Here is a 15,725-nt window from a genome sequence, read left to right on the forward strand (position 1 = left end):
TCTTCCCCTCTTCCCCCCCCTCCCAGATCTTCCCCTCTTCCCCCCCCTCCCAGATCTTCCCCTCTTCCCCCCCCCTCCCAGATCTTCCCCTCTTTCCCCCCCTCCCAGATCTTCCCAGATCTTCCCCTCTCGCCCAGATCTTCCCCTCTCGCCCAGATCTTCCCCTCCCGCCCAGATCTTCCCCTCCCGCCCAGATCTTCCCCTCCCGCCCAGATCTTCCCCTCCCGCCCAGATCTTCCCCTCCCGCCCAGATCTTCCCCTCCCGCCCAGATCTTCCCCTCCCGCCCAGATCTTCCCCTCCCGCCCAGATCTTCCCCTCCCGCCCAGATCTTCCCCTCTCGCCCAGATCTTCCCCTCTCGCCCAGATCTTCCCCTCTCGCCCAGATCTTCCCCTCTTCCCCCCCCTCCCAGATCTTCCCCTCTTTCCCTCCCGCCCAGATCTTCCCCTCCCGCCCAGATCTTCCCCTCCCGCCCAGATCTTCCCCTCCCGCCCAGATCTTCCCCTCCCGCCCAGATCTTCCCCTCCCGCCCAGATCTTCCCCTCCCGCCCAGATCTTCCCCTCCCGCCCAGATCTTCCCCTCCCGCCCAGATCTTCCCCTCCCGCCCAGATCTTCCCCTCCCGCCCAGATCTTCCCCTCCCGCCCAGATCTTCCCCTCCCGCCCAGATCTTCCCCTCTCGCCCAGATCTTCCCCTCTCGCCCAGATCTTCCCCTCTTCCCCCCCCCCCAGATCTTCCCCTCTTCCTCCCCCCCAGATGTTCCCCTCGTCCCCCCCCCAGATCTTCCCCTCTTCCCCCCCTCCCAGATCTTCCCCTCTTCCCCCCCTCCCAGATCTTCCCCTCTTCCCCCCCTCCCAGATCTTCCCCTCTTCCCCCCCTCCCAGATCTTCCCCTCTTCCCCCCCTCCCAGATCTTCCCCTCTTCCCCCCCTCCCAGATCTTCCCCTCTTCCCCCCCTCCCAGATCTTCCCCTCTTCCCCCCCTCCCAGATCTTCCCCTCTTCCCCCCCTCCCAGATCTTCCCCTCTTCCCCCCCCTCCCAGATCTTCCCCCCCCTCCCAGATCTTCCCCCCCCTCCCAGATCTTCCCCCCCCTCCCAGATCTTCCCCCCCCTCCCAGATCTTCCCCCCCCTCCCAGATCTTCCCCCCCCTCCCAGATCTTCCCCCCCCTCCCAGATCTTCCCCCCCCTCCCAGATCTTCCCCCCCCTCCCAGATCTTCCCCCCCCTCCCAGATATTCCCCTCTTCCCCCCCTCCCAGATATTCCCCTCTTCCCCCCCTCCCAGATCTTCCCCTCTTCCCCCCCTCCCAGATCTTCCCCCCCTCCCAGATCTTCCCCTCTTCCCCCCCTCCCAGATCTTCCCCCCCTCCCAGATCTTCCCCTCTTCCCCCCCCTCCCAGATCTTCCCCTCTTCCCCCCTCCCAGATCTTCCCCTCTTCCCCCCCTCCCAGATCTTCCCCTCTTCCCCCCCTCCCAGATCTTCCCCTCTTCCCCCCCTCCCAGATCTTCCCCTCTTCCCCCCCTCCCAGATCTTCCCCTCTTCCCCCCCTCCCAGATCTTCCCCCCCCTCCCAGATCTTCCCCCCCCTCCCAGATCTTCCCCCCCCTCCCAGATCTTCCCCCCCCTCCCAGATCTTCCCCCCCCTTCCAGATCTTCCCCCCCCTCCCAGATCTTCCCCCCCCTCCCAGATCTTCCCCTCTTCCCCCCCTCCCAGATCTTCCCCCCCTCCCAGATCTTCCCCTCTTCCCCCCCCTCCCAGATATTCCCCTCTTCCCCCCCTCCCAGATCTTCCCCTCTTCCCCCCCCCTCCCAGATCTTCCCCTCTTCCCCCCCCCTCCCAGATCTTCCCCTCTTCCCCCCCCCTCCCAGATCTTCCCCTCTTCCCCCCCCTCCCAGATCTTCCCCTCTTCCCCCTCCCTCGACGATCGTCCCCTCTTCCCCCCCTCCCAGATCTTCCCCTCTTCCCCCCCCTCCCAGATCTTCCCCTCTTCCCCCCCCTCCCAGATCTTCCCCTCTTCCCCCCCCCTCCCAGATCTTCCCCTCTTCCCCCCTTCCCCCCTCCCAGATCTTCCCCTCTTCCCCCCTCCCCCCCTCCCAGATCTTCCCCTCTTCCCCCCTCCCAGATCTTCCCCTCTTCCCCCCCTCCCAGATCTTCCCCTCTTCCCCCCCTCCCAGATCTTCCCCTCTTCCCCCCTCCCAGATCTTCCCCCCTCCCCCCTCCCAGATCTTCCCCTCTTCCCCCCCCCTCCCAGATCTTCCCCTCTTCACCCCCCCTCCCAGATCTTCCCCTCTTCACCCCCCCTCCCAGATCTTCCCCTCTTCCACCCCCCTCCCAGATCTTCCCCTCTTCCACCCCACTCCCAGATCTTCCCCTCTTCCCCCCCCTTCCCAGATCTTCCCCTCTTCCCCCCTTCCCCCCTCCCAGATCTTCCCCTCTTCCGCCCCCTCCCAGATCTTCCCCTCTTCCCCCCCTTCCCCCCTCCCAGATCTTCCCCCCTTCCCCCTCCCAGATCTTCCCCCCTTCCCCCCCCTCCCAGATCTTCCCCTCTTCCCCCCTCCCAGATCTTCCCCTCTTCCCCCCCCTCCCAGATCTTCCCCTCTTCCCCCCCCTCCCAGATCTTCCCCTCTTCCCCCCCCTCCCAGATCTTCCCCTCTTCCCCCCCCCTCGACGATCGTCCCCTCTTCCCCCCCCTCCCAGATCTTCCCCTCTTCCCCCCCTCCCAGATCTTCCCCTCTTCCCCCCTTCCAGATCTTCCCCTCTTCCCCCCCCTCCCAGATCTTCCCCTCTTCCCCCCCTCCCAGATCTTCCCCTCTTCCCCCCCTCCCAGATCTTCCCCCCTCCCCCCTCCCAGATCTTCCCCTCTTCCCCCCCCTCCCAGATCTTCCCCTCTTCACCCCCCTCCCAGATCTTCCCCTCTTCACCCCCCCTCCCAGATCTTCCCCTCTTCACCCCCCCTCCCAGATCTTCCCCTCTTCCCCCCCCCCTCCCAGATCTTCCCCTCTTCCACCCCACTCCCAGATCTTCCCCTCTTCCACCCCACTCCCAGATCTTCCCCTCTTCCCCCCCCTTGCCAGATCTTCCCCTCTTCCCCCCTCCCAGATCTTCCCCTCTTCCCCCCCCTCCCAGATCTTCCCCTCTTCCCCCCCCTCCAAGATCTTCCCCTCTTCCCCCCCCTCCAAGATCTTCCCCCCTCCCCCCTCCCAGATCTTCCCCTCTTCCCCCCCCTCCCAGATCTTCCCCTCTTCACCCCCCCTCCCAGATCTTCCCCTCTTCACCCCCCCTCCCAGATCTTCCCCTCTTCCCCCCCCCACTCCCAGATCTTCCCCTCTTCCACCCCACTCCCAGATCTTCCCCTCTTCCACCCCACTCCCAGATCTTCCCCTCTTCCCCCCCCTTGCCAGATCTTCCCCTCTTCCCCCCTCCCACATCTTCCCCTCTTCCCCCCCCTCCCAGATCTTCCCCTCTTCCCCCCCCTCCCAGATCTTCCCCCCTTCCCAGATCTTCCCCTCTTCCCCCCCTCCCAGATCTTCCCCTCTTCCCCCCCCTCCCAGATCTTCCCCTCTTCCCCCCCTCCCAGATGTTCCCCTCTTCCCCCCTTCCCCCCTCCCAGATCTTCCCCTCTTCCCCCCTCCCAGATCTTCCCCTCTTCCCCCCCTCCCAGATCTTCCCCTCTTCCCCCCCTCCCAGATCTTCCCCTCTTCCCCCCCTTCCAGATCTTCCCCTCTTCCCCCCCCTCCCAGATCTTCCCCTCTTCCCCCCGCTCCCAGATCTTCCCCTCTTCCCCCCCCTCCCAGATCTTCCCCTCTTCCCCCCCCTCCCAGATCTTCCCCTCTTCCCCCCCCTCCCAGATCTTCCCCTCTTCCCCCCCTCCCAGATCTTCCCCTCTTCCCCCCCTCCCAGATCTTCCCCTCTTCCCCCCCTCCCAGATCTTCCCCTCTTCCCCCCCTCCCAGATCTTCCCCACTTCCCCCCCTCCCAGATCTTCCCCTCTTCCCCCCCTCCCAGATCTTCCCCTCTTCGCCCCTCCCAGATATTCCCCTCTTCCCCCCCCTCCCAGATCTTCCCCTCTTCCCCCCCTCCCAGATCTTCCCCTCTTCCCCCCCCTCCCAGATCTTCCCCTCTTCCCCCCCTCCCAGATCTTCCCCTCTTCCCCCCCTCCCAGATCTTCCCCTCTTCCCCCCCTCCCAGATCTTCCCCTCTTCCCCCCCTCCCAGATCTTCCCCTCTTCCCCCCCCTCCCAGATCTTCCCCTCTTCCCCCCCTCCCAAATCTTCCCCTTTTCCCCCCCCCTCCCAGATCTTCCCCTCTTCCCCCCCCTCCCAGATCTTCCCCTCTTCCCCCCCCTCCCAGATCTTCCCCTCTTCCCCCCCCCTCGACGATCGTCCCCTCTTCCCCCCCCTCCCAGATCTTCCCCTCTTCCCCCCCCTCCCAGATCTTCCCCTCTTCCCCCCCCTCCCAGATCTTCCCCTCTTCCCCCCCCCTCCCAGATCTTCCCCTCTTCCCCCCCCTCCCAGATCTTCCCCTCTTCCCCCCCTCCCAGATCTTCCCCTCTTCCCCCCCCCTCCCAGATCTTCCCCTCTTCCACCCCACTCCCAGATCGTCCCCTCTTCCCCCCCTCCCAGATCTTCCCCTCTTCCCCCCCTCCCAGATCTTCCCCTCTTCCCCCCTTCCCCCCTCCCAGATCTTCCCCTCTTCCCCCCCCTCCCAGATCTTCCCCTCTTCCCCCCCCTCCCAGATCTTCCCCTCTTCCCCCCCCTCCCAGATCTTCCCCTCTTCCCCCCCCTCCCAGATCTTCCCCTCTTCCCCCCCTCCCAGATCTTCCCCCCTCCCCCCTCCCAGATCTTCCCCTCTTCCCCCCCCCTCCCAGATCTTCCCCTCTTCACCCCCCCTCCCAGATCTTCCCCTCTTCCCCCCCCCTCCCAGATCTTCCCCTCTTCCCCCCCCCCTCCCAGATCTTCCCCTCTTCCACCCCACTCCCAGATCTTCCCCTCTTCCCCCCCCCTTCCCAGATCTTCCCCTCTTCCCCCCTTCCCCCCTCCCAGATCTTCCCCTCTTCCCCCCCCTCCCAGATCTTCCCCTCTTCCCCCCCTCCCAGATCTTCCCCTCTTCCCCCCTTCCCCCCTCCCAGATCTTCCCCCCTTCCCCCTCCCAGATCTTCCCCTCTTCCCCCCCCTCCCAGATCTTCCCCTCTTCCCCCCCCTCCCAGATCTTCCCCTCTTCCCCCCCCTCCCAGATCTTCCCCTCTTCCCCCCCTCCCAGATCTTCCCCTCTTCCCCCCCCTCCCAGATCTTCCCCCCTTCCCAGATCTTCCCCCCTTCCCAGATCTTCCCCTCTTCCCCCCCTCCCAGATCTTCCCCTCTTCCCCCCCCTCCCAGATCTTCCCCTCTTCCCCCCCTCCCAGATCTTCCCCTCTTCCCCCCCTCCCAGATCTTCCCCTCTTCCCCCCCTCCCAGATCTTCCCCTCTTCCCCCCTTCCCCCCTCCCAGATCTTCCCCTCTTCCCCCCTTCCCCCCTCCCAGATCTTCCCCTCTTCCCCCCCTCCCAGATCTTCCCCTCTTCCCCCCTCCCAGATCTTCCCCTCTCCCCCCCCCTTCCAGATCTTCCCCTCTTCCCCCCCCTCCCAGATCTTCCCCTCTTCGCCCCGCTCCCAGATCTTCCCCTCTTCCCCCCCCTCCCAGATCTTCCCCTCTTCCCCCCCCCTCCCAGATCTTCCCCTCTTCCCCCCCTCCCAGATCTTCCCCTCTTCCCCCCCTCCCAGATCTTCCCCTCTTCCCCCCCTCCCAGATCTTCCCCTCTTCCCCTCTTCCCCCCCCCTCCCAGATCTTCCCCTCTTCCCCCCCTCCCAGATCTTCCCCTCTTCCCCCCCTCCCAGATCTTCCCCTCTTCCCCCCCTCCCAGATCTTCCCCTCTTCCCCCCCTCCCAGATCTTCCCCTCTTCCCCCCCTCCCAGATCTTCCCCTCTTCCCCCCCTCCCAGATATTCCCCTCTTCCCCCCCCTCCCAGATCTTCCCCTCTTCCCCCCCTCCCAGATCTTCCCCTCTTCCCCCCCTCCCAGATCTTCCCCTCTTCCCCCCCCCTCCCAGATCTTCCCCTCTTCCCCCCCTCCCAGATCTTCCCCTCTTCCCCCCCCTCCCAGATCTTCCCCTCTTCCCCCCCCCTCCCAGATCTTCCCCTCTTCCCCCCCCTCCCAGATCTTCCCCTCTTCCCCCCCCTCCCAGATCTTCCCCTCTTCCCCCCCCTCCCAGATCTTCCCCTCTTCCCCCCCCTCCCAGATCTTCCCCTCTTCCCCCCCCTCCCAGATCTTCCCCTCTTCCCCCCCCTCCCAGATCTTCCCCTCTTCCCCCCCTCCCAGATCTTCCCCTCTCCCCCCCCCCCCAGATCTTCCCCTCTCCCCCCCCCCCCCAGATCTTCCCCTCTCCCCCCCCCCCCCCAGATCTTCCCCTCTTCCCCCCCCCCCAGATCTTCCCCTCTTCCCCCCCCCCAGATCTTCCCCTCTTCCCCCCCCCCCCCAGATCTTCCCCTCTCCGCCCCCCCCCCCCAGATCTTCCCCTCTCCCCGCCACAATCTTCCCGTCAATCAGCTGGCTGCTGGGCACGAAACCCGGAAAGAACTTTAATCACCAATTACATTGCGATCGTGTCGGAAACAGTAAGTTTTTTTTATTTGTGTTTGCCACGCGCACATTCACCCCCCGCTGTCAACCCGTCACCATTTCAAAATTTAGCTCAACGAGAGGGCATGAAAAAATACTGGCAAGTAAATTTAAGGAAAACACAAAAATGTTTTATAAATACATGAAGAGCAAGAGGATAACTAAGGAAAGAGTAGGGCCTATTAGAGTCCAAAAAGGTAACCTATGTGTGGAGGAGGAAGATGTGGATATGGTTCTTAATGAATACTTTGTGTCTTTCTTCACAAAAGAGGGGGACATTGCAGAGATTGTCGTTAAGGAGGAGGTGTGCGAAATATTGGATGGGATAAACATAGTGAGATGAGAAGTATTAAGGAGTTTAGCATCTTTGACAGTAGATAAATCGCCAGGCCTGGATGAAATGTATCTCAGGCTGCTAAGAGAAGCAAGGGAGGAAATAGCGAAGGCTCTGACTATCATTTTCCAATCCTCCCTGGCTACAGGCATGATGCTGGAGGATTGGAGGACTGCTAACCTGTCCCGTTGTTTAAAAATGGAGAAAGAGATAGACCAAATAATTATAGACCAGTCAGTCTAACCTCGATGGTAGACAAATTATTGGAATCGATTCTGAGGGACAGCATAAATCATAATTTAGAAAGGCACGGGTTAATCAAGGATAGTCAGCATAGATTTGTTAAGGGAAGGTCGTGTCTGACTAACTTGATTAAATTTTTTGAGCAGGTAACAAGGAGGGTCGATGAGGGTAACGCATTTGATGTAGTGTACATGGATTTTAGCAAAGCTTTTGACAAGGTCCCACATGGCAGACTAGTCAAAAGTAAAAGCCCATGCGATCCAAGGGAAAGTGGCTGGTTGGATCCAAAATTGGCTCAGTGCCAGGAAGCAAAAGGTAACGGCTGACGGGTGTTGTTGCGACTGGAAGGCTGTTTCAAGTGGTGTCCGGCAAGGCTCAGTACCAGGTCTCTACTTTTTGTGGTATATATTAATGATTTGGACTTGAACGTGGGGGGCTTGATCAAGAAGTTTGCAGATGGTATAAAATTGGCTATGTGGTTGATAGTGAGGAGGAAAGTTGTAGACTCCAGGAAGATATCAATGGACTACTCAGGTGGGCACAAAAGTGGCAAATGGAATTCAATCCAGAGAAGTGTGAAGTAATGCATTTGGGGAGGGCAAACAAGGCAAGGGAGTACACAATAAATGGGAGATACTGCGAGGTGTAGGAGAACAAAGGGACCTTGGAGTGCATGTCCACAGATCCCTGAAGGTAGCAGGATAGGTAGATAAGGTGGTTAAAAAGGCATATGGGATACTTTCCTTTATTAGCCGAGGCATAGAATATAAGAGCAGGGAGGTTATGCTAGAACTGTATAAAACATTGGTTAGGCCACAGCTTGATTACTGAATCCACATTACAGGGGTGATCTTATAGAAGTCTATAAAATAATGAGGGGCATAGATAAGGTCGATAGTCAAAATCTTTTCCCAAAGGTAGGGGAGTCTATAACGAGGGGGCATAGATTTAAGGTGAGAGGGGAGAGATACAAAAGGATCCAGAGGGGCAATTTTTTCACTCAAAGGGTGGTGAGTGTCTGGAACGAGCTGCCGGAGGCAGTAGTAGAGGCGGGTACAATTTTGTCTTTTAAAAAGCATTTGGACAGTTACATGGGGAAGATGGGTATCGAGGGATATGGGCCAAGTGCAGGCAATTGGGACTAGCTTAGTGGTATAAACTGGGCGACATGGACATGTTGGGCCGAAGGGCCTGTTTCCATGTTGTAACTTCTATGATTCTATGATTCTATGTGATTGCACTAGAGAGGGTACAGAGGAGATTTATGAGGATGTTGCCAGGACTGGAGAATTTTAGCTATGAGGAAAGATTGGATAGGCTGGGGTTGTTTTCTTTGGAATAAAGGAGGTTGAGGGGAGATTTAATTGAGGTACATAAAATTATGACGGGACTAGATAGAGTGGATAGGAAGGACCTATTTCCCTTAGCAGAGGGGTCAGTGACCAGGAAGCATAGATTTAAAGTAATTGGTAGAAGGATTAGAGGGGAGGTGAGGAGAAATATTTTCATCCAGAGGGTGGTGGGGGTCTGGAACTCACTGCCTGAAAAGGTAGTAGAGGCAGAAACCCTCAACTCATTTAAAAAGTACTTGGATGTGCATTTGAAGTGCTGTAACCTACAGGGCTACGGACCAAGTGCTGGATAGCTCTTTTTCAGCCGGCACGGACATGATGGACCGAATAGCCTCCTTCTGTGCCGTAACGTTCTATGATTCTTTCCTCCCCTCCTTTCCCTGGCTCTGCACTTGCTTAAAAACTGTTTAATCTTCAATTTCTTCCAGTTCTGACGAAGGGTCATCGACTTGAAATGTTAACTCTGTTTCTTTCTCCACAGATGCTGCCTAACTTGCTTAGTATTTTCTGTTTTAATTACAGATTTACATAACTTAGTTCCTGCCTGACTGTAGCATTACACACAAGTGCAGAGCTCTCTCCTGGGCAGTATGATTATTCACATATCCCCATAGCATTTTTTTTTTAACATTAACACCACACTGGATTTACACTCCATGTGGAGTCAAACTCTATTCTCCAGATTGTTTCACTCCATTTTGCTCTGGACTCAGTTTGGGCCTTGACTGCAGATTCACGCTGCATGTTTAGCTACAGTGTGAATTAGAAGTGGCTTTGCCATGTATCTAATCTTGCAGTATAAATGCACCCTGAAAAGTACATTTTAAAAAAGTAGACAAGAATGTCATTTTCTTGAAAATTTAACACACAGTCATTGGTCCTCATGCCATCTTTTCCACCATTTTAAGTGATTCATAGATTTTCTAAAATGAAAATGTTGACATCCACCGAGCTGTTTCAAACATCCTTTGGACTTTTACAGTTTTATTTTCTATTGTGGCCTTTTTAACAACAGAAAGAAATGGGCTCATTACTTATAATGTGCCATACAAGGCATCTTAATCCAATTCTGGTGCAGCATCGTGAGAGGAAAGCAAAAACTCACATAGATTAAGTGATTATCGTTTACGCCCTAGTGTAAAACAGTCCTTCACACCACTGAATAAAATAATCTTTTCAAGATATTGGCCCAAAATATGAGTTTTCTCATTGCTGCAGTAACTAGGATTGAAAGTTTTCTATATTGTCTTCTTGCTATTCAACATTTTGAGAGAGATATTTTCTCACGTATACCTGCTTTGTAATTACTTTTATAGCCTCCTCTTACCCTTCCTGTTTGTTCGCTTCCTTTTCTGCCATGCCAATTCATTCTGGGATACAGCAAGCTTCCAGTGATATTTTGACCAAATATCCACAGGGATGCTTTCCAACAGTAGTCACTGGACAGCAATCAAGAGTGGGAACCCCTGGGTGACTATTCCCCTCACTAGTTCAAGGAGGCTGAGGCCAATTATAAAAGCAGTTCAGTATAGATCAGGGACTGAATCTGGGACTTTTCATTCTGTATCACAACGTGCACTTTCAAACTGAAATATCAGGGCAGCCAAAATATAACTAATGGAACATTAACCGTCACACAGATCATTATTTCAAACCTTCCAATATCCAAATATTATGAATGAATTTACAAGCAAAGTGGTACGATTGGCTGGTCTGCAAAACCATTACTGTTAGAAAGGGTTAAATTACAAAAGAAAATGTTGGTTCTGGTGATTTTTCTGATCATACCTATTCTTTTTTGAATTGTTTGTTTTATCTTATTTCAAGCTTTCCTTACTTTTAACTGCACTCATCATTTTTACAAAGGATTTCATATTGTAGTCCAGTCACAATTAATTGTCCATCAACTGTCAAGTAAAGCACTCAATAGCATGACAAATTGACACCAGAAATGGCTATACATTTGAAACAAAGGTTATCTGAAGCCTTAACATGTGAGATTATGAGTGTAGCACTTACTTGTCAGTTGGGCTTCAGAGAACTTCAGTAAACAGTTGACTTCTTCGTTTTCCTCCTGTAGCTTCAACCAGTCCTGCTCATGGAAGAGGTAAAGTTTGGCATCTTTGTCATCAGCCACTGTTTTGTTGCCTATTCGACAACTTAGTAAGGCATTCACACCTAAAGATTAAACATGTATTCATACTGTAAAGACTCAAAATAACCAAATGTCCACATAAGCACGTAGAGATTGTACACCTTTGTAACAGTGTTAGTTGGCAACAATAAACATATTGAAAATACTGAAGGTGATATAGTCAATCGTGTGAGATTGCTTTTGGTTTAGAAGTCTCAGAAAATACTCTGGAAAATGTAGCTTTTTAAAAATTCATTCTCAGGCTGTGGTTCGTCGCTGGCAAGGCTGGCACTTATTGCCCATCCCTAGTTGCACTGAGAAGGTGGTGATTAGTCTTCTTCTTGAACTGTTGCATGTAGCAATTTGATATAACGGAGTGGCTTGCTATGCCACTTTAGAGGGCAGTTAAGAGTCAACTACATTGGTGTGGGACTGGAGTCACATAGGCCAGACCGGGTAAGTATGGCAGGTTAAAGGACATTAAAGTTACAGTTATAAAAGGACACTAGTGAACTAGTTTGGTTTTTATGATAATCCAACAGTTTCATGCTCACTTTTACTGATACCAGCTTTTATTTCCAGATTTAAAAAAAAACTGAATTCAATTTCTCAAACTGCCATGGTAGGATTTGAACTCACATTCACTGGATTATTAGTCCAGGCATTTGTATTGCGAGTCCAGTGGCATAACATAAAAACTTAAAAAATAAGAACAGGAGTAGGCCATACAGCCCCTTGAGCCTGCTCCGCCATTCAATAAGACCATGCCTAATCTTCTACCTCAATTCCACTTTCCTGCCCTATCCTCATATTGCCTTTGCGATTTAGAATTGTGCAAGTTAATTTTCAAAAGTATTCTGCAAAATTTCTAATGTGAAAAGAAATCTCCAAATTTCTTTCCAAAAGGATCTTCAGGGTATTCCTTATAACATGAAGACTTGATTGTCATGCACTGTTGGAAGTTCAGTCTTTTAGATGAAATGTTAAACTAGGACCCTGTCTGCCTGCTCAGGTGGATTTAAATGATCTCATGACACTATTCGAAGAAGAGCTGGGGAGTTCTCCCAACATACTGGTTAACATTTACCCCTCCACCAACAAGAACAAGATTAACTGGTCATTTATCTCTTGCAGTTTGTAGGACACAAATTGCAGTCCACAAATTGGCTGCCATATTTGCCTACAAAACTAGTAACCACACTTAAAAAAATAATTAATTGGCTACATAGCTTTTTAGGACATCTTGAGGAGATGAAAGGTGCCATATAAATACAAATTCTTTCTTTCTTAGGAGATGATAGGTTAGTAGATTGGGCAGATAGACCTTAGGTGAAATTTAATGCAGAAAACTGTGAGATGATACATTTGGGAGGGGAATAATAAAGAGAAAATATTGTTAAACATTATGAGCAGCGTAGGAACGGAGAGACTTAGGAATTCAGATACGTAAATCTTTAAAACTGGGATAACTGGTTGATAAAAAAAATAAAATGGGATTCCAGGTTAATAGGAGCATATGATGCAAAGGCAAAGTAACTGGTTAGGTTGCAGTTAGAATATTACATCCAGTTTTGGATGTCTTATTTTAGGAAGGATGGCCAGGCCAGGGAGAGGATGCAACAGAACTTCACTAGGATGAGATTAGGGATGAGAGGCTTTAATTATGAGGAGACACTAGAGAAACTGAACTCTTTTCATTAGAACAGATCTGTTGGAGGTATCCAATTTATGAAGGGATTTCATAAGGTAAATAGGGAAAACTATTTGGTCAGCAAGTTGGTAACTAGAGGGAATTTAGTTTTTTTTTTTAAAAAAAGAGGGTTGTTAGGACATGGACAGCCCACCAGAAATTTTGGTGGAAGCAGCATCCAGAATAGCTTTTAAAAGTGAAGATAATAAGTATATGAAACAGAAAAAGTATGGAGAAATGGTAGAGGAATGGGACTAAGTGGATAGCTCCTTCCGAGAGCCGGCACGGGTGCGTTGGGCAGAATTACCACCTTTTGTGCTGTACAATTTTATGATTCTACATTATCAATGCAAAAATATATAGTTAGTCAACAAAGTTGAAATAGAACAGTCTGGAAAAATGTTCTCTGGCCTGTATATTATCTTGACAATTGATATTTGTGAATGAAAGGACCTAAAACTAAAGTGGGCCTTTTCCCTGTTTATGTACCAAATAAAGCAAAATCTTTTGGCAAAAAAATTTGTTTCAAAGTTTGTTTAAAAACTCATTGGTGCTCATCCAAACCAGATTTTCCCATAAGAGACCCATTGCTTTCTCAAATTGTTGCTATCAGACACCATTTCTGTGGATCAGATATCTTGGCCTTGATATTAACCCTTCAATGGGCAGGAGGAGGGGGGGCGGTTAAATCCTAAAAAACTCATGATGGGTCCCCAACACAATGCACCTGCCACCATTTTTATGGCAGCAGGTAGCGAGCCATGCGAGTGTGCCATCTTGGAGAGGCGGGACACTTTATTAACATATTTAAATCAGGCTACCACAGTGCAATTGGGAGCCTGATTTAAATTCAACTGCTGCTGCATGGGTTTCTCAAGGAGACCCAGCAGCGAAATGGAGGAGGGAACTGCCAGCTCAAGAAGGTAAGTGCCTTTTATAGCACTCCTTATAGAATCAATGAAGGTTACAGCACGGAAGGAGGCCGTTTGGCCCATCGAGTCCGTGCCGGCTCTATGCATGAGCAGTCCAACTAGCCCCACTCCCCCACCCTATCCCCGTAGCCCTGCACATTTTTTTGTTTCAAGTATTTATTCAGTTCCCTTTTGAAGGCCATGATTGAATCTCCACCACTCCCTCAGGCAATGCATTCCAGATCCTAACCACTCGCTGTATAAAAAAGTTTTTCCCTCATATCACCTTTGGTTCTTTTGCCAATCACCTTAAATCTATGCCCTCTGGTTCTTGACCCTTCTGCCAAAGGGAACAGTTTCTCTGTATCCACTCTGTCCAGACCCTTCATGATTTTGAATACCTCTATCAAATCTCCTCTCAACCTTCTCTATTCCAAGGAGAACAATCCCAGCCTCTCCATTCTATCCACGTAATTTATGTCCCCCATCCCTGGAATCATTCTAGTAAATCTCTTTAAGGCCATCACATCCTTCCTAAAGTGCAGTGCCCAGAACTGGACATAAGACTCCAGTTGCGGCTGAACCTGTGCTTTATAAAGGTTCATCATGACTTCCTTGCTTTTGTACTCTATGCCTCTATTTATAAAGCCCAGGACCCCGTATGCTTTTTTAACCGCTTTCTCAACATGCCCTGCCACCTTCAACCATTTATGCACATACACCCCCAGATTCCTCTGTTCCTCCACCCCTTTTAGAATTGTGCCCTCTAATTTATATTGCATCTCCTAATTTTTCCCACCGAAATGCATCACCTCATTTTTCCGCATTAAACTTCATCTGCCACGTGTCAGCCCATGCCTCCAGAGTCTCTATATCCTCTTGAAGTCTATCGCTACCCTTCCAAGTTTTGTGTCATCCGCAAATTTTGAAATTGTGCCCTGTACTCCCAAGTCCAAGTCATTAATATATATCAAGAAAAGCTGTGGTCCCAGCACCGACCTCTGGGGAACACCACTGCACACCTCGCACCAGTCCGAAAAACAACCGCTCACCACTACTCTTTGTTTCCTGCCATTTAGCCAACTCTGTCTCCATGTTGCTATTGCCCTCTTTATTCCATGGGCCGCAATCTTAATAGCATGCCTACCATGTGACACTTTATCAAACGCTTTTTGAAAATCCATATAAACCACATCAACTGCATTGCCCTCATCTGCCCTCTCTATTACCTCATCAAAAAACTCTATCAAGTTGGTTAAACACAATTTGCCTTTAACAAATCTGTTCTAGCTTTCCCTAATCAATCCAAGTTACTGTTAATTCTGTCCCGGATTATCGTTTCCAGAAGTTTCCCCACCACCGAGGTTAAACTGACTGGCTTGTAGTTGCTAGTTTTATCTTTACACCCTTTTTTGAACAAGGGTGTAACATTTGCAATTCTCCAGTCCTCTGGCACCACCCCATATCTAAGGATGTCTGGAAGATTATGGCCAGTACCTCCGCAATTTCCCCAGTGACTTCCCTCAGCATCCTAGGATGCATCCCATCCGGACCAGGTGACTTATCTATTTTAAGCACAGCTAGCCTTTCTGGTATCTCTTCTTTCTCAATCTTTAGCCCATCCAGTATCTTAACTATATCTTCCTTTACCAAGACTCTGGCAGCATCTTCTTGCTTGGTAAAGACCATTGCAAAGTACTCATTTAATGCCTCAGCCATGCCCACTGCCTCCATGAGCAGATCTCCTTTATGGTCCCTAATCAGCCGCACTCCTCCTCTTACTACCCGTTTACTGTTAACATGTCTGTAGAAGTCTTTTGGATTCCCTTTGGTTGCTAGGAGCCTATGGGCCAGGAGGAGCAGAAGCTTTTCCCCCGGCCCCTCAAGGAAGCCTTCGGCCTCCCTTCTGCCGATCGCAGCAGCTCTCTAACCCCTGCTGCGATCGCTGACCCCACACCCCACAAGCCCTGATCTGCAGCCTGCTCACCTCCCGCTTTCACAGCCGCCCTCCACAAGCCCTTATCTGCAGCCTGCTCACTTCCCGCTTTCACAGCCGCCCTCCACAAGCCCTGATCTGCAGCCTGCTCAACTCCTGCGATCACTGCCATCCTCCACAAGCCCAGATATGCAACCTGTTCACCTCCTGCGATCACAGCCAATCCAGCCGGCCCCGACCCTCCCCACCCCCGGTAGCTGGAATTACTGTTGTACTGGATGCCAAATAATAACATAAGAAAATAATGAAACTTGCCCAATTGCTTTGTGGGTAAACGCACCACCAAGTGTGATACTGAACCATATAAACCAGGAAGGTCTGAAGTTTGAATCCTTATCAGTGCTGAATTACTTGATTTAAACTAGGCAAGAGATAGTGGTGCTACAATTAGGCCATGAGTCCCCTAAATAAGGGTTG

The 15,725-nt window shown here is 51.9% G+C and overlaps 1 protein-coding gene across 2 annotated transcripts in view; it reads right to left on the bottom strand.

Moving 5' to 3' along the window:
• The window catches only part of gpr180 (G protein-coupled receptor 180), a 106,091-nt gene that overhangs the window by 74,479 nt on the left and 15,887 nt on the right, over nucleotides 1–15,725 (bottom strand). For both annotated transcript variants that reach the window (XM_067985484.1, XM_067985485.1), the window contains one exon: nucleotides 10,597–10,755. In XM_067985484.1, the coding sequence (XP_067841585.1) occupies nucleotides 10,597–10,755 (159 nt within the window). The remainder of the gene's footprint in view (nucleotides 1–10,596; nucleotides 10,756–15,725) is intronic.

Source organism: Heptranchias perlo, chromosome 6 (assembly GCF_035084215.1).
Source record: "Heptranchias perlo isolate sHepPer1 chromosome 6, sHepPer1.hap1, whole genome shotgun sequence".
Taxonomy (NCBI): Eukaryota; Metazoa; Chordata; class Chondrichthyes; order Hexanchiformes; family Hexanchidae; genus Heptranchias; species Heptranchias perlo.